This window comes from Sinohyriopsis cumingii, chromosome 3 (genome assembly GCF_028554795.1).
Source record: "Sinohyriopsis cumingii isolate HCF-2022 chromosome 3, ASM2855479v2, whole genome shotgun sequence".
Lineage (NCBI taxonomy): Eukaryota > Metazoa > Mollusca > Bivalvia > Unionida > Unionidae > Sinohyriopsis > Sinohyriopsis cumingii.
In genome coordinates this window covers 70,143,340-70,156,749 of record NC_142963.1, presented here as the reverse complement: position 1 = coordinate 70,156,749, position 13,410 = coordinate 70,143,340, and the positions used below count along the sequence as shown (strand labels likewise).

Sequence of the window (13,410 nt, the reverse complement as noted above, 5' to 3'; positions counted from 1 at the left end):
TAAACAAACTTGAGTGAATCTTGTTTTCGCAAGTTCGTTATTTTATCCTCCTGCTTATCAAAATTATTATGTACTAGGTGTTTTTTTATGGCATCTTTCCATGCTTTAGGAATTCTGGATATTAAGGAGAAGTATTTCAAGAAATCATCGCTTCCAGTTTTTTGTTTTATTATCTCAAAAGGTATTAAATTACCGTGAACATCTACTAGATCGTTCAGAATTTCAAAACCAGCTTCTGTCCAGGATTTGTATTGATAGATCATTTTAGGGGGGACAAAATTTAAAATACTTATGGATAGATACTCGTTAGGACTTTGCGGTTCTTCTTTCCATTTAGATACTGCCAAAATAACATCTCTCCAAAAACTGTTTTTAATGAACTTACAAAATTCTTCTAATTTCCTTCTCCCTAAATTCCAAATATCCTTTTTATTTCTGAGTATAGTTGTATTGACTAAGTTCTGCCACATTCCATTTTCCTTTTCCAGCAATCTTTTAACCCATCTTATCTTAATATACCTAATGAATGAAAATATGTGTGTCATATTTAGTCCTCCCTCGTTTTCTGGGGAAACTAGTATATCACGTTTTATTCTCTCTACTTTTCCACCCCATACAAATTTAAATAATGTGCGATTTAGTTCTGCTTCAACTTTTGCTGATGGGTTAGGAAGTGCTGAAAAAAGATGTATGAATATGGGCAGAACAAGAGTCTTTACAACAATTACTTTACCAACTATTGATAGATGTCTTTGACTCCAGCTTGCCAGTATTCGTTTTGCCTTTGTTAGTTTCTTCATATAATTGATTTCCACCATCTGTTGTAAATCTGGAGAAAATTCTATGCCAAGGAGTGTAAAGTTAGAAGAGGACCAAATTAGGCCCATTTCGGGACATATTCTTTCATTAGAAAATTTCCTGTTTCCAATCCAGATAGCTTTTGTTTTTGTTATGTTACATTTAAGTCCCGATAATAGAGAAAAACCTTGCAAGATATTCATAGTTGCTTCAAGAGAAAAACTAGATCCATCAAGAAGAATAAAAGCGTCATCGGCATACTGACCCAATTTATATTCACTGGCGTCAAAGATTACTCCCCGTACATCCACGTTTTGCTTTAAAGTTATAGCTAAAATCTCAACCCCAATGATAAACAAATAAGGTGCAAGGGGATCTCCTTGACGACATCCTCTTTCAAGTCTGAAAAGAGATGACATATGTCCATTATTTATAACACAACTATTAGAGTCATTACAAAACAGTTTAAACCACTTACAAACGGAATCACCAAAATTAAAAGATTGTAGAGCTTCTTCCACAAAGATCCAGTTAATTGAGTCAAAGGCTTTTTCGAAATCTATTAACAATAATAAACCATATCTGTTTTCATTCTCAAGTTGGTCCATGATATCATATAATAGTCTGGTGTTTTCTCCAATGAATCTACCCTTCATATATCCTTTCTGAGTATCGCTGATTATTGATGGAAGAACCTTTTTAATCCTAGCTGCAGTTGCTCCCGAAGCAATCTTATAATCAGTATTTAAAAGTGATATAGGTCTCCAGTTTTTAAAATATCTTCTGTCTTTTTCCTCCTTTGATAGACAGGTGATGACTCCTTGAGTCTGAAAATCTGAAAGTTTTCCTACAGTATATCCGTAATTTATTGATCTACATATAAATCCCCCCAGAGACTTCCAAAAGAATTTATAGAACTCTACAGTGAATCCATCTGAGCCAGGACTTTTTCCATTTTCCATCCGTTTTAGAGACATACCAATTTCATTAATTGTAAGCAGACCCTCGCATGATTCTCTTTCCTCTCGACTAAGTTTAATATTGTGATTAAAAAATCTATTTCGAGTTTCATGAATAGCCTCATCATCAAGCTGAGCAATTCTACTTTTGAACAATTCCATATAAAACTGTTTTTGTGCTTCTAAAAATCTATTTGGTCAGATATATTTGTCCCATCATCTAAAATAATCTCCTTTATTGTCTTATTAACATAGTTTCTTTTCTCAAGATTTAAAAAGTACTTTGTGCTTTTTTCCCCAAATTCATACCATCTAGCTTTAGATCTTAATATAACACCTTCTATGTATTTTTTCCTAGATTCCTCTAATTCTGCTTTTTTTCTCTCTAAATTTTCCAGAATTTCCCCATTTATGTTATTCGACAGTCCCCCCTGAATTTCTATTATTTCCTGCTCAATTTTCTTTAATTTTTCCCGTTTCTCTTTTGATTTCCTAATAGAATAACCTATAGTTTCAGATCTTATTTTCATTTTCAAAATTTCAAAGAACATTTGGTCGTTACAGGAAAGAGAAACATGGAGAGAGTCATCTTTATTTCCCCCTACATAATATTCATTTACAGTGTCAGTTATACACTTTTTGACCAAATCAGTATACTCAATGTTCCTCAACAGTTGGTTATTAAATTTCCAATATCCTTTTCCCCTTGGAAACGTTGAAAACGCCACACTCAAAACAATAGCTGAATGATCAGTCTTGTACCCTGGTAAGATACATGCATCAGCTGTATTCATATGAATGTCATCTGATACAAGAAAGTAATCTAGTCTACTTTGTTTCAAGGGAGATTTTTGCCTCCAGGTATACATCTTTAAGTCTTGGTTGGAATTTCGCTAGGGATCAATTAATTCCAATTCGTTTTTCAGGTCTTGAATCGCTGCCCTAGACTGTTGGTGTTTGTCATGTAAAATATTATAAGTATCCAAATCTAAGTCTTGAACAGTATTCCAGTCTCCGCACATTATAATTGATGAGTTCTCAAAAAATAAAATCTCCTCCTTTAACTTTCTAAAAAAGCTAGGATTATCATCATTATAACCATACAAATTCACGAGGGTTATTCTGTTGCCATTAATTGTAATATCTAAAATAATGAATCTCCCTTGACTGTCACATCTTTCTCTATGAATTATAAATTCAAAAGTATTTCTAAAAAATATTGCAACCCCAGCACTCTTACTAGAGCAGTGGCTAAATATACATTTGTATCCCCATTCAGCTGCCCAATATATTTCATCGTTCTTTGTACTATGAGTTTCTTGCAGGCATATTATAGATACATTCTTTTGTTTTACCCAGTGAAAAATATCCCTTCGTTTTAAGACTGAACCTTGCAGGCCTCTAACATTAATAGATATAATTTTTATTTTATTATCCATGAAAACAGCAGAAATTTTACACATACATATTCTTGTACAGGAATGTATGAAGTAATTATCACCTTGAGTTTATCATATGCATGGCTTTCACACTCACACTCACACTCACACAGAATACAAACATCCATAATAAAATCATCCATGGTGTTACAGTAAAGGCTGTAGCTTTGGCTGCATTTAACATTGATACAGTATACTATGGACAACAAGTGAAACAACTCCATTTGCGATAACTCTTATGCACCTCTGACAGACCTTTCTGGAGCTAGAGACAGTTTTGTAAACCAAATGGCACAGATTAAAAAGAATATAAATTACAACTTAATGAATGAAAAAAAGGGGTAAAAGGGAAGAAAAAGAAAGAGTGGAAGAGCGCATACAAGGAAGTGGTGAGTGATTGAATGTATGAACAAAAAATGTGAGACTGAGAGATTTATCGTGGAAGAGTAATGTTGGGAAAAGTGAGTAAACAACTTAGTAAATGTGTATATGAGAGTATAAGAGTGAAAGATGATTTATAAACTAGTGAGAGAATTTATTAGGGAGAGATGTAACAGTGGACCAGCGAATCATCAGACATATAAATTATGGATAAAATTGGTGAGGGAAAGAAGTGTCTTATAAACAAAATATTAAAACAAATTAGAGTAGAAAAGGAGTATAAAAGCGAAAGTTCACATACCTATTCGGTCAATTTCATAAGTTCACAGAATTGCATATTACACTTATAATCTAATTTTCTCATCAATTTCATCATAGATGTCAAATTTTATCCTTTTTCCTGATTTGGTTTTACCATACACAGATCCATTAAAGTACCATGCACTGTCAATTTCTTGATGCCTAGATAATTTATTTATAAGTTCAGTATTCAGCCTGGTTACATCCTCTACCAGTCTAATTCCTTTGTACTGCAGAAAATCCTTCCGCTTCTTGATAATTGGAAGTTTACAATCCAGACTCCAGAATTTGACAGTCACTGGCCTTGGTTGTCCCTGTCGACCTGGAATCCTATGCACAGCCACTATGTCCCTGTTATCTAAATTAATTTTTGTGACTTCCTTCACCAACTTCGGAATTCTTTCTCTCAGATTTTCATTTTCCTCCTCCTCCAGCCCTAAAACTTTTATGTTCAGCTTCCTTGAATATTGTTCGAACTGGTTTGAAGCTGCACTTGCTTGCTCTGATCTCCTCTCATAATCTTTCATATCAATCCTCATTTTATCATTTTCCTTCTTTGCTTCTTGTAATTTTTCTAACAATTGGTGGTTTTCAAATTCCAGTGAATCCACCCTGTCCATCAACTCTCCTGTCCTCTCCTTTATTACCCTCTCACTTTCTGCTACTATCTCCTTTCTCAGATCTTCCTTCACATTCTCTAACAGTTTCCTCACAATAGTTGTAACAATTTCTGCTAGGTCATCCTTTTTCACCAAAGTCAGCAATAGCAGATGTGAAATCTGCTTTTGAAATGCTCCCTCTGAGACTTTGCTTTATTTCATCCAAGTCCAGCTGAATTGTACTCAAGGTTGATTCACTCATACTTGTGTCAGATGTCTCCATTAGGGTGCCACTCTGTAATCTGGTTTTTATTTGTTGCTTGCCTTGATCTTTCTTTCCACTCATACTTGTAGATAATCTTGTTTGGACTAATTTTTTCTCACTACTCAGTTGTGACACTGACATTTATTACTCACCATGTGCCAAACAATTCTTACAATTGAAGGCAAACTACACTGAAGTAAGTAAATGAGTCAAACAGATCAGGTAGGGAATGTCTCAAAACTGCACCACTAAACTTCCATCTCTATTCCATCATATTTGAATTTTGACTGGAAAAACATAGTTTTTTTCAAAACTGATTAAGATCTACCAATTATGTTGTATGTCCTGCATTCCTTGAATATTCACACATAATCCCAACAAGTATGAACCATTTCACTGTAAAAATAACCACTTATAACTGCCAAAATCTACAGAGCCCACTTTACTAGCTTCCACCTATAGCCGCCATTACTGAACCCCTCCTTTGATACCTATTTGTTTAAATAACTACAGAAAGAATAAATGTTAAGGAACAATAGGGTCATGTTGATTGGGAATGGACCATATTATTCACTGTTCAATTGATTGTTTGACAGTTGTCTGATAACACCACAGTACCACATGCGCTCGCTGGCAGCTTTCATTTTTTAAAAATGTTCTTATAAATCTGTCAGCTTTGTTTGAACAGTGATTGTACACAGGAAGCATGAAAGACAAATACAAAGAAGACATATTGGTCTTGTTATTCATTTTTCAGTGATAATAAGATTAACACATCAGATTTTTAATGACATATTTAAAAAAAAATAATAAGTGCTGTGATTGAATATTGTTATTGCAGGATTTCACTGTATATGGATTGAAAGTACTAGACCATAGGGTACTAACATAGCAGCAACACATTAGAGTACTAGACCATAGGGTACTCACATAAATTGTAGAGTACTAGACTATAGGGTATTATCATAAGTAGTATCAAATTTAGAGTACTGGAAAGTGTGGTACTACATAAGTAGTATCAAATTTAGAGTACTGAAATATAGGACACTATCATCAGCATTAAATTTAGAGTGCTGGAACATAGGGCATTATCATAAGTAGTATAAAATTTAGAGTAGTGAAACATAGCATAATAGCATTAGTATTAAATTAAGAGTGTTTGAACAGAGAGTATTATCAAAAGTAATATAAAATTTAGAGTACCGGAATATAGGTTACTAACAGAAGTAGTATTAAATTCCGAGTGCTGAAATATCGGTTAATTCAAGTTTGAGAGCAGGATATTTGGAGAGGGATGAAGGATACGTGATCTCTTGATTCTTGTTTTTCAGTTGATGTTGATTTGTAGCATGTATGGCAAATACTTTTACCTTCCCCACCCCACCTCAAAAAAACTACAACATAGCCCTCATATGACTTAAGAAAATCTGATTGCCTCTTGTCCAATACAGGTTGGGGAAAAAATGCAATCGTTAAACAAGAATTGGCTTAGAATTGTTTAGCTAAAAACCACTCCAATAAACTGACCTACTTTCATCCTGGAATACCTTGTTAATCCTTATTAAATTTGGAATTTAAAAAAGACAAGAAAATGGAACTTAAAATGTAAGCAGATTTGGATTCTATTTTTGCTTGAGTGTTTTTCTTTTATCTTTGCTTTCTTTCATGAACTGATTTTAGTGTTTCCAAAGACCTTGAAGCAGTGTTTTGTCTTGGCTGCTTTGTATCGGAGAGACTTAAATAGCACTCATTTTGGCAGCAGTGTCAGCAGCTTTTAAGGTTTTGGTTAGTATTTCAGGCTGCATTGCAAAGCAGTTAGGGCTTATGGATTGACGATTTCCATTTGTCCATTCTTACATTCGTCTATCAGTCACTTCATGCATCCATATGGCCTCAGAATTACAATTTGCATTTGGGTCTTTTTTCACCAAAACTTGCTTGTAGAGGCATAAGAAATAATACAACTGTCAGTGAAAATTAGGTCACAGTGATATGGTTTACCTGGTTTGGTGATTTGTGGTTACCTTTGTTTTGAGTTCGGTTGTTAGCTGTGCTGGACATAGACCAGAGGAGCTTATTGAATGGTTAGTTCTCAAGTCATCATTTGTCAGGTGTCCATCCATCTATAAGTACAAGTTTGTTATTTCAGTTTCTCCTAAACTACTTGGCAGATTACCTCAAAACTTTGCACACACATGAATAACTTAAGAGTAGTTGGTTCTAAATGAAAATGGTGCTGCCTGAAATAGAAGTCATATTAACATAGGGTATCCACCAGAGGACTTATCATAACGTTGGTTCTAAATGAAAATTGTAAGGATCTGATGTCCAGTTTGGCTGCCACAGCATTTATTTAGAAAATCTTGTTATTGCTTCTGCTGTATTGAAAGTCATAATGACATTGGCTTTTCACCTGAAGAGTTTTCAAGTTATCTAATTGTTTCTAAATGAAAATGGTTTCAGTATTATATCCAGTATGACCACCAAGGCAGCCATAACAAATATTCGTTATTGCCATTCCTCCTGATTGCAAACTCATATTGACATGGGGTTTTCACTAAACAACTTGCAATGTCTGAGTGTGTCTTAAATGAAAAGGATGCCAGTCTGATATCCAGTATGGCCACCATTGCAGCCATCTTCAGAATCTAGTTATTTCTACTCTTCATTCATAGAATGTTATATTGACATGGAGTTTTCACCATAAAGACTTATTATTGTGTCTAGTTGAACCTAAATAGAAAAGGTGCCACTTAGAGATCCAACATGGTAAAGTTTTCAGTAAAAGATTTTCTATATGATCAGAAGGAACAAATCCTGGGACAGAAGCTGTTATACTTGGATTGTGTATAAAATTAGTAAATATTGGCCTTTCGTAACCCTGAACCCCATACCCTTTCTCTGACTGTTAGATCATCAGAAAATATTCAATTAGTTTTTAAAAAGTTCTGCATAATTCCCAACCCAGAGAGGAAATTCTTTCATTCTGTAAATTGGAAAATGTTAGTGAGGATTTTTTCCCCTCCATAAAGTAGATATCATTATCCTCACATCTCAAAACTTGAATTCATGACCAAATGACCTTAAATTTAGTTTTGCAATTTGAGTAATTTTTTTGCAGCCTATCTTGATGAAAACACTCTTTACATGAGATAATAAAATGTGTATCGATAAAATTAGAACTTATTCATGTCCTTTTTATCTGTACCAAAGAGTGTAAAATACTATAATGCATGAAATTAACAGGAAAATATACATGGCAAACAAGTGAATATCAATTTCATGGTTGTAATTAGTGATTATTTCTTAATTATCATCTCAGTGCAAAATAATTTCACTTAGCATGCCTGTAGGGTTAGCTGTGAGATGACCTCAGAATATGGTCAAATGCAAGTATAAATGTTAATAAGTGTTGCATTCACAATCAATCTGACAACACAGATGAAGAATGAAACTGAACCAAAATTCAAAGGCAATTCTAAGAGTGGGAGATAGCTGGATTTAAGTCTCAGTACTGAACTTAAATGTGACACCATTGTTACTACAATCCAAAATTGAGCAAATTTACATCTGAAATATTTTATTAATCTTTTTTTAACAATTTTTGATGTTTTAAAGAATTTGTTTTAATCATCAGTTCTACCAAGCATTTAAAGCCTGTCTAAAGAGCAGAGTTTATTTCATCCAGTGTCTGATTATTTCGTCTGGCATATAGTGGCTGTCAGTTACAGTAAAAGAGTAATGGGTGCTGATATTTTCTCTGTCCAGAAGAGCTAAAGAGATGGCTTGTTATACATTGTATTTCCGTCTGTTAGAACAAGTTTGTTATCAATATTCCTTCTAAAGGACCTGGATGATTGCCATGGCAATAATATTTATGTACATCTTATGTTATACCTGAAACTTTTAACACTTTTAGTTATTAAAGTTCAGTGGAACTGCAGTAATTACTTGCATCTTACATTTTAATTTCAGATGTACCACCAGCAAGCTTATTTCCCTTTGGTTTACCCCTATCAGCCGTATTATGGACCAGTCTTCTTTCGTCCTCGGTACAATCTTCACCATAGCAGAGGGATGCCCTTTAAGGGGCCTCACCAGGGCCAGGGGCACCGGTATGGCTGGCAGCCGGTTCATTCAGGAAAACAAAGATATGGAGCTGAAAATGAGGATTACCAAGGGGATGGAGGAGTCGGAAGAAAGAGCCATGTTAAGACAAGACCCGTAATGTATATCCCAAGAGTACCTATGGGGTTCCATCCTTATTACATGTACCCCTACTGTATGCCAGATGATTCCCGAATCTTGGGAGCTCAACCACCGTACCAATATAGTTATCATCCGGCAAGCTATCCATCAGTGATACCCATTTTGAGTTCCCCATATGGATCTCCAATACCATCAGGAAATGTGTCCCCAGCCAGCTCATCAGAAGGGTCATCTAGACAATATCAGCAGAGGTCACCAGAAACAGTATCAGCAGCAGGCACAGGACATATTAGAGATACACGGTCATATTCTCCATCAACCTCCCCCAACTCTGTCTCATCTGGGCAGCAGATTCAACTCCTACCCAATGTTAAACACGTTCCACCTCACCTTCTGACTAGTTCCAGTGATGGATCTGCCTGCACTTCAAGAACAAGCACACCAGTCAACACCAGCTCTCCTATTCCAGCCAGTATCTCTGCAGAGGACACAACAACTTCCCCAGGTGTAGAGAGCAAGGTCACTGTTGGATCGCCAGTAAATGACATGGATGGCTTGCGAAGAGTTCATATGACCAGTCCCATGACACCAAGTTTTATCCATGACCAGCGGCATAGTCCAGTGTCATGGAGCAGTTTCAGGGGTTCTCAGTCTGGCCCTATTTCTCAGACTTTTAACAAGTCTCATCAGTCAAATCCACAAGTGATCCCAGTCCAAAACAAAACTCATAAATCCAGTGTACAGTCTCAGATTTCCAGTGAGGAGGAGTTAATCCATGAACACTCCCAATCTCCTGTGTTAAATGGGAGTCAGAGTGATAGGAGTTCTGGTTACCAAAGTGACAGAAGTTCTGGATGTTCCCAGACAGACTCTGTAGCTTCATCTCTCCCAGAAAGACGTCTCAAATTGAAAGTAAATACAGGGTTCAGTAGGCAGTTCAGTGATGATCTTGGAACACCAACAGAAATCAAGAATTTAGTCATGATGATAGATGAAAATATAGATGAAAAAGATGACGAGGAGTTGTTGGAAAGTTCAGAATCCTCCACACCTCAGAACAAGGCAGTTGGCCTGTCAAATACAGGACATCCTTCTCCAGGAAGGTTGAACTTGAACATTTCAAAGCCTGCTTCATTTGAGAGGACATCGCCCCAGAATTTAACATCTGATGATGGTAGGCCCACATACGCTGGGGTGTTAAGGAGACAACTCCCAACTGTCAGCCCACAGAATCGGGCAGAATTTGATGTTGAAGATCTGGAGCCACAAACTCCTATGACCCCAGCTGGTTTTGTTACACCTGGTACAGACATCAACACAGACCCTTTGTCCATCCTCAGAAACTTAAACATCAATCAGGGTACACACAGCTCTCCTTAAATACTGACAAGGTGTCATAACAGGGTACTAGAATATTTCAGTCTGTTAAAATAAGAAATTATTTTATGTATCTTTGATAAAAAGGGTGTGATGGTGAAGGGTTTCCCCTTCTAAAAATTTGGCTTTCTAACTCTTTCAAAAGTTATTTCACTTCCAGGCCATATACTTAAGCAGTTTTGAATACAGGTGATGCTTACTATATGCCAGTTTACACGCCTTCATTATCATGTCATTTGTGAAGAAAAAAATAACATTCAGTTTGCACCATTGTGCTCATTTTTTACACCATTGGTGGTGCTATATGCTGTGACTCACATATACGTGCATGTACACGCATCTCATTGCTCACAGAGAGAACACAGTTACTTTTGATTTATGCCATAACCTCAGGAACACATTGGGCATAAATCCAGCATCACCTGTATATATTTAATTATCATTGTGTCATTAGAAATATGAAACAAATATAGGTTTTTGATGTAGAAGTCATTCAAATGAAAAGTTTTGAATCCAGTATTTTCATTTCATCGGTTTGCATAACACTTCATTGAGTGGACTGTTTTCCAGAACTTGATTGACAGTTGTGAAACATTGGTTTGCAAGAAACAATTTACCATTTGTGTAAAATATCTGTAATTTAAGATTATATTTTCAAATCTCAAAAATTGTTTTAATTACATCATGCACCTATTTTGCTATAAATAAGTTTTTTATTTATTTTTAAAGAAAAAGATGCTCATAAATTTTCTTTATGAATTATTTCAAGTTCTGCAAAACATTTGGAGCAAAAGTTTATACAGATGTATTTTTTAAATGATATTTTGGATTTTCGATGCATCGTTCTTCAAAGAGTGCCACACTGAAAAAGACTGAATATCCATCCTTACAGTCTGTAGCGAGTTGCTCATCATATCCCTACATACCCATTGATAGCAAATATAGTGTTGCCTATGTCTATCCTGCAAGATTCTGTATCATCCTGTCGCAAATTTTGTTTCCACATGATAACCTTTGAATGACTTTATGGACATGAAATTTGATATAAAGCTTTACCTAGATTCAGTTTTATTTTCACAATTTTCTGCCCCTGTATAACTTGGTCCTACAGGCCTGTGAGTGCTTAATAACTATTGAAGGGTTTGATGGATTCAAATGAAATATTGTATGAGCTTTACGTAAAGAAGACCTAGGTCATTCTCTTCATTTTCCAGGAAGAGTCTGCCATGTTATGGTACCTGTATGACTTGGAACTTTGCCCTTCACTTTAATTTCCACTTAATAACTTCTGAAGGACTTCATGGATTGAAATATATTTGGTATGCAGCTTTACTTAAAGAAGCCTAGGTCAGGTTTGATTTTCACCGTTTTTGGAAAAATTTTATTAGCTATGACTGACCCAGTTCACTTGGGACTGTAAAACCACAGTATCAAACACAAGTTGATAATTTTGGCATATTTGTCCCTCAGATGTTTTCTGTACATATTTTCTATAATCAGAGGTTTCTTATATATTTTTTATTGTTTTCAATATAATTTTATTTAAGTGGCTATAACTGGTTTTGGATGCAATTTTTTAAAATTTCATTGGCATTTCTGTCTTGATTATAAGGACTAATTAATACAAGGTTAATTATTGCCCCCCCTCCTTTCTGGTATGACCCCAACAAAGTAAGAGAGCAGTTGAACCTTTCGTCAGAAGATATTCGTTAGGGCTGCGTCTCCCTGAGAAGTAGATATAGTAGTAGGCATGAAATGTATATGTCCTTGGAGTTAATTGTGTTATTCTTCCATGGCACAGATGCATGCACAGCAGTGCCTATTTTTACACATGACAAAGCCCTGATGAATATTTCACTGAAGTTAAAATGCTATGACCATCATGGTCAACTGATGTGTATTTTTTTTTTACAGTGTGTTTTTGTATTTTGAGGGTTATCACACTTACTAAAGCAGACATGCTGTTGTATATTAATGACAGAAAATGTACCTGTACCCATGCATATTTAGGGGAAGGGGTATATAGTAATCCTCTTATCCACCCAGCCATCCTTCCATCTGGAATTCAAATGTGCAACTGCTGGCAGTCCTGTAATTTTGTTTGGATTCCTCTGAAACATGATAAATATCAGGGTTATCATTTGAAGATTCTCATATTGATAAATCAGTTTTATCTTGTGATTTTTGTTTGGGTCCCCAGATGGCTGAGTGGTCTAAGGTGCTCACCATTATATATCCCTGACATCTCACCTCTGTCGGTGTGGGTTCAAGTCTTGGGATCGGCCAATATGGGTATGTGAGAAAGCTTGCCAGTAGTTTCCCATGGATTGGTGGCTCTTACTAGGATTTTTCCCCAGGTTATTCCTCCACTAAATATACTGGCCACCATGCATAACCTATCATTTACTGAAAAATGGCATTAAACCCATAACAACTGACCAATGAACCAACAAACAAACCAATTTTGGAGTTATTGGTGTTTTGCCTTTTAACAATGTTTGCCACAATCTTGTTAGTGCAAATAGTCCTGCAGATTCTTATGGATTACCATGAAATTTGGTTGATATTATGGTCATCACCTGAAGCTGTGCATATGGACAAATCATTTTGCTTCTGCCAGTTTTGTAAGATTCAGCCAATGTGGGCATGTGAGAAAGCCTGCCAGTAGCTTCTCGTGGGTCGGTGGTTCTTTCCGGGGTTTTCCGGGTTCTTCCTCCACCATTAATACTGGCCGCCATGTATAGCCTATCGTGCTGAAAAATGGCGTTAAACCCCACAACAACAACAACAACAACTGCCAGTTTTGTTAGAGTTGTATCAAATGTTTCTTTTAACCATGTATGACAAAATCTCGCTAGTGCAACTGATCCTGTAGTTTTTAATTTAATGGGTTGCAATGAAACTGGGCAGATCTCATAGTCATCACCTGAAGATGTGCATTACTATGGTCTCAGCAAGTTTTGTTAAGAGTTTTTGCTACTTTTGTCTTGAAACTTCTTGCTGTGTATAACACAATCTCAGTGCAACTAGGCCCTCAGTTTTTCATGGATAGTCTTGAAATTTAGTAAATACTACTGTCATCA

At 35.8% G+C, this 13,410-nt stretch overlaps 1 protein-coding gene across 1 annotated transcript in view; it reads left to right on the top strand.

The window, feature by feature from the left end:
* LOC149803068 (ATP-dependent RNA helicase with zinc finger domain-like) overlaps positions 1–13,116 on the top strand; it is an 81,779-nt gene extending 68,663 nt beyond the window's left edge. Inside the window, exon 24 of the mRNA XM_089952637.1 lies at positions 8,717–13,116. Coding sequence (XP_089808763.1) covers positions 8,717–10,330 — 1,614 coding nt within the window. The 3' untranslated portion in view covers positions 10,331–13,116. The remainder of the gene's footprint in view (positions 1–8,716) is intronic.
* The last annotated feature ends 294 nt before the right edge of the window (positions 13,117–13,410 follow it).